The 5,898-nt window shown below is 40.6% G+C and overlaps 1 protein-coding gene across 5 annotated transcripts in view; it reads right to left on the reverse strand.

Moving 5' to 3' along the window:
- Positions 1 to 3,764: 3,764 nt before the first annotated feature.
- Positions 3,765 to 5,898, reverse strand: part of TMEM50B (transmembrane protein 50B) — a 49,003-nt gene continuing 46,869 nt past the window's right edge. For all 5 annotated transcript variants that reach the window (XM_014589914.2, XM_006153885.3, XM_006153882.3 and 2 more), the window contains one exon: positions 3,765 to 5,350. In XM_014589914.2, the coding sequence (XP_014445400.1) occupies positions 5,305 to 5,350 (46 nt within the window). In that variant the 3' untranslated portion in view covers positions 3,765 to 5,304. The remainder of the gene's footprint in view (positions 5,351 to 5,898) is intronic.

The following is a 5,898-nucleotide window of genomic DNA, read 5'->3' on the forward strand; positions in this document are numbered from 1 at the left end:
AATAATAATAATAATAATAATAAATAACAACAAATAAAAACTTTTTAAAAATAGATTAGTTCATTTTTAATAAAATGGAAATTAGTAAATACTTTCTAGGAAAATAAGAATGGGCTGTGAAAACAAAAATTATGTCACAATTCCCTCAGGGTAAAAAAATGACTCTAGGATTGGATAATCACATCCTGATTTTCTTCAGCAATTCTTTGGGAGTCTGGCAGTCAAATGAAGACTATTACATTTTCTCAGTCAGATAAATAAATAAGGAAAATCAATCAACAAAGTGACTCCATTTCTACTTCAATAGTTTCTAAGTCTCTAATCTTTCCTGAATACACGACACAGTATGGGACCAGCAGTTAGTGTAATGGCTATGTCGCTGGACTCCCACGTAGTCGACCGTGGTTCGAGTCCCGAACCCGGTGGCTTAAACTCACGCCGGGCGCATGTGCGTGCGTGCCCAAGATCCCGAGAGGAGAATGGAGGAGAAGGGATTGCGGCGTGGCCATCCCCCCCCCGGGGGGTGATTTCCTGCTTTCTGTCTGTCTCTCTCTGTCTGTCTGGCGAGCGCACGTGCCCTATAGCAAAAACCTCTCAAAAAAAAAAAAAATACATGACACAGTACAGAGAGTCCACTGAAATAAGTTAAGCACAGGCCTAGCTTGAACACACTGAACAAAATGTGATTACCTATTCAGAGGACATACAGTAAAATTGGCGTCAAATGCGTCTCCTCCAGGGCTTAACAGGTTGTTAGTTGAGATGAACATGTCTAAAAGTAACCACAAACCTTCACAAACTTTTCTTTTTAAATTGCCACAGGGTTCCTGTGGTTGCTACAGAGAGAAAGAGAGGGAGGGAGGAAGCATTTGGATGCAGTGTGGTCCCGCTGCAATCCCTTCTCCTCCATTCCTCCACCCCGCTGGGATTAGGGCACACACACAAACCTGGAGAGCTTTTCAAGTCACCAGGGCCAGGATTCAAACCAGTCAGCTATGTAGGATCCAGCTCCCTTAACCTATAGGCACACAGTCAGCCCCACAAACTAAATAGACTCACGAGTGTGATGACAGAGAATATACAGGAGAATTGGGATGAACTCTTAAGATTGGCAGAGATTGTTTGACAGGAAATAAATCTAAAAGGAAGCAATGAAAACAAGTATTTCTGAAGTGGCACTATGACTGAAAACCCTTCCATCAGGGAAAATGTAGAGAACATGAGTTCACTGCATCTAAGTCGAAGCATCCACGTTGAGGTTCTTGCTCAAGGGGACAAGTTACATGGTTTGAGATCATCTATCTTTCAGTCTTCCGATTTCATTATCTTGATGCATGTCACTGTACTGTGTATGGAGGAAAAAATTACACAATGGAAAAGGCAAGCCTCCATGTTTTTCATCAGTGGCAACAATGTAAGGAATACGACAGGGTCTCAGACATACAGTAAGAAAACAGAATGTTCTGGTTATACTGGTCCACACACTAAAGACGCAAATTCAAGTACTGAGGCTGAGTTACAGTGAGACCTTCTTTAAGGGAATCACATGCCTTTGTTTTTTAATAATTATTTATTATTTTTTAAATTTGCTATAGTGTACATGGTCTCACAAGAGAGACAAAGACAGAGAGAGAGGAAAAGAAAGCAAGCATCAAGCCCAGGACTCAACTTGTTATCAGCCATATGTGAGTCCTGTGCCTAAACCCTTCTGCCACCTGCTGGCCCCACACTTGTTTTTTTTACTATTTATTTATTTACTTATTTGACCAGAGACAGACAGAGTGAGAGACAGAGAGACAGAGAGAGAGAGGGAAAATGAGAAAGCAAGCCTCTAGGTCCGGGACTCAAACCACAGTCAGCCATGTGGAAGTCCAGCGCCTTAACCACCACACCACCTGCCGGCCCCAGCCCACACATAGTATATTTTTTTTCTTTTTCTTTATTTTTTTTGGAGAGGTTTTTGCTATAGGGCGCGTGTGTTCGCCAGACAGACAGAGACAGAGAGACAGAAAGCGAGAAATCACCCCCCAGGGGGGATGGCCACACTGCAATCCCTTCTTCTCCCTTCTCTTCTCAGGAACTTAGGCACACATGCATACACGCCCAGCATGAGCTTAAGCCACGGGGTCCAGGACTCGAACCGTAGTCAACTACGTGGGAGTCCAGTGACATAGCCATTACGCTAACTGCTGGTCCCACCACACATGTATTTTTAAAGACAAGTATTCTACCTTTTCTAGTTCAAAATATCTGTTAGAGTAGATACTAATATCCTCTCTCCCACTCTGTGCCAGAGGGCACACGTGCACACACAAAACATAATACGCATGCACACCTCCCTCAGCACCTGGTCACAATGTAATCCTTTCTCCTCCAATCGTGCATCCCGTCAGGATCCTGGGCATGTACGTGAACAACTGACATGTGTTTTAAGTCAATAGGGCCAGAATTCAAACCCTAGTCAGCCAGGTAGGACCCACCTTCCTTTGCACAGTGCCTAACTGCTGTGCTAAAGGGACAGCCCTTCCTATCCTTTTTTTTTTTTGGAGAGGTTTTCGCTATAGGGCGTGTGCGCTCACCAGACAGACAGAGAGAGACAGAGACAGAAAGTGAGAAATCACCCCCCCCCAGGGGGGATGGTCATGCCGAAATCCCTTCTCCTCCATTCTCCTCTCGGGATCTTGGGCACCCACACACACGCGCACGGCGTGTTTTAAGCCACCGGGTCCGGGACGCGAACCGTGGTCGACTACGTGGGAGTCCAGCGACATAGCCATTATGCTAACTGCTGGTTCCCAGCCCTTTCTATTTTTAAATAGGAAACAGGAAATTAAGTGATTTGTTCACAACTGAAAAGCAAATCAGTAGTGGTTGGGGGGTGGGGATGCTGGGAGATGGCATGGTGGTTAACCATGCTGGATTCCCACATGGCTGACTGCAGTTCGAGTGCTGGACCTGGCGGCTTGCTTTCTTGCTGCTTTCCCTCTCTCTCTCTGTCTCTGTCTGGTCAAATTAAAAAATAATAATAACAAATTAAAATACATAAATAATTCTTTAAAAAAAAAGAAAAAGAAAAAAAAGGAGTGGTTGGGGCACTGACCGCAGTTTGAGTCCTGGACCCAACAGCTTGAAACTCATGCCAAGTGCTTGTGTGTGTGCCTAAAATTCCCAGAGGAGAATGGAGAAGGGATTGTGACATGGACATCCCCCCTTGGAGGGGGGATGAATTCTTGCTTTCTGTCTCTTTGTCGTTCTCTATCTCTCCGACGAGCACATGTCCCCTACAGCAAAAAATATCCCTCTAAAAAAAAAAGAAAGCAAACCCATGGCAGAGTCAAGGAAAAAAAGCAGCCATCATTTCAGTCTTCTTTAATGATGCCCCTCATCTGAATATTATTCTCTTTATTCTATAAACTGCTGGGCCAGCAGGTGGTGGTTAAGGCACTGGACCCCACATGGCCAATTTCATGGCTCACAGACCTGGTGGCTTGAAAATCATGGTGGGCATTTGTGTGTCCTTGCCCAAATTCCCAAGACCAGAGTGAAAGAGAAGGAATTACAGTGTGGCCATTCCTCCTAGGGGGTGATTTTCTTAATTTCTTGTCTCTCCGGTGAGCACATGCTCTCTATAAGAAAAACTAAAAAAAAAAAAAAAAAGACTGTTTCTTTGATCAAATTTACTTGAATAACTGAAAACTGAACAGCAAATCAATTTTTATGGTTCATGGTTCATCTTTTCCAACAAACTTAATAACACTAGAACATGTGAGAAATAATATTTATTGCAACATGTTATGAGAGCAGAAACAAGTAAATTAATCTTATTCTTACAATTTGTTGGAGGCAAGACAAAGCTTACTAACAATCTGGGGGGGAGGGACAATAAAAACAAAGGAATTAAACAAGGTGGGCTCCAGACGAAGGCACAGCTTTCCACAACTGCTTCATACTCTGTGCACACAAACCCTCTCGGAGAGGGGATAAGTTAATACGCAAATAAGGCTTACATTAGAGGCTGCATAAACTACCGCTGAAATTATTCTGTCTTAACAATAAAATGTTCTACAAAACCCCTCTGGGAAAAAAGTGCAAAGCAAAATTCATATAACAAAGGACCACTAACAGCAATAAAGGCCCATGGGAATACACACAGTGCAAATACAATATTTTGAATTCAGTAAAACAAGTTTTAGGTTGGAGTATGAACTTTCAAGTTCAAGATACACTTTGCAGGAAACATTCACCCAAAGCGTCAGAGCTGGAGTGAAAAGAAACTTGCAATTGGTAACTAAGCGGGTGAAACTCCTAATGTCTCATTAGGTCATAATAATTCCCTTTGAAGAGAAGTGCTTTATCTTTAAACTAATTATTCCATATTCTGTTATATGGCTCATGCTTTTTAACTGCTGCTGCCTCAGAATTGCTCACTACTAAATAGCATGATGGCAGACAGTGGTGGTCTGTCCCAGGACAATCCCAGCAGGTAACTGAAGCTGCTTTCATGGGAAGCATGTTGCCACGCTAACCTATAGTCATTTTACACTAACTATAAAAAACTGAGTTTATATGATCATGTATTACCCTTTCTCAAATAAAGACATTTTAGAGGAATTCTTTTTAAAAGAGGCTTTCAAACTAGTCCTTCAGGCATTTAAAAAAACTTCATATAAAAGTTCACTTCTTTAATACATAAGAACAAACATATTTCCTTTTTAAAAATCTCATTTTAAGCCAAAATAAATTACAACTTGCTGAAATAACTTTTTTTTTTCCTTTTCTTTTTTTTTCTTTAGAGACAAGAGTCTTCTGATATTGCCCAGGCTGGCCTTAAACTCACAATCCTCCTGCCTCAGCTTCCCAGTCAACTGAGGTTACAGGCACGTGCCACTGGGCCTGACTTGAAATACCCTTTTTAATGGCTCAGTGCTTATTCTAGATATATGGAGCTATATTTTTTGCACATCTTCAGAAATGAGAGATACTGAAACAGAGTAGTTACCCCTACAATGACATGATGATACAACCCTGGCTCAGGGAACAGATCAAGCTTTAAGTCTCAGAAATAAAAAACTGGTAACTCATCACCCAGTCTATGGAGGCTTATATACATATTAACAGTCTATTCAATGAGAAAAAAAGAACAGAAATTTCATAAAACTATTTCAAAACTCAGCATAAAAATGTAAAGAAAAAACATTTAATGTACAATCTATTACATTTGGCAATGTGTAAATTATATTGAGAGATAAAAACTTATCTACAAATAGAATGTAACAAAAGGAAAATGTGATTTAAGAAGCAATCTCAGGTCCATAGCTCTTCAGTTCTTCCAAATTTGTAGATCAAAGTACTAGAAGACATGAAAACAAATCATGACGTAAGAACATATGAAAAAGAGAGACAAAATTCACTTTCTAAACACTCTTTGACAAGCACCTTACTGATTCCTTTGTATCAATTTCTAAGATTAAATTATTACTGCCAGTCCGAATTTGTTTACTTTGTATAGTAGTCTGTTAACTGTGATGGCTGAGCTTAATTATGTAGTCTTTCAGGGTCACTAAGTGCATGGTGGTTGGGGCACTGGACTTTCACATGGCTCACAGCAGGTTGAGTCCCCAACCTGGTGGCTTGCTTTCTTACTTTCCCTCTCTCTCTCTCTCTCTCTCTCTCTCTACCTGTGGTGAGTGCACATGCTCTATAAAAAAAAACTACCTATCTCTCCGTGGTGAGTGCACATGCTCTATAAAAAAAAAAAATTGGAAAATAATAAAAAATACATTCTTTTTTAAAAATTATGTATTCTTTCTTAAAGTGTGGAAAGTCATTACACAGGAAATTTGTAAACAAATAAGATTTTTGTTTGTTTTTTTTTTTTTTTTTTTTTTTTTTTTTTTT

The sequence above is a fragment of the Tupaia chinensis genome, unplaced genomic scaffold (genome assembly GCF_000334495.1).
Source record: "Tupaia chinensis unplaced genomic scaffold, TupChi_1.0 Scaffold000392_1, whole genome shotgun sequence".
NCBI classification, from domain to species: Eukaryota; Metazoa; Chordata; class Mammalia; order Scandentia; family Tupaiidae; genus Tupaia; species Tupaia belangeri.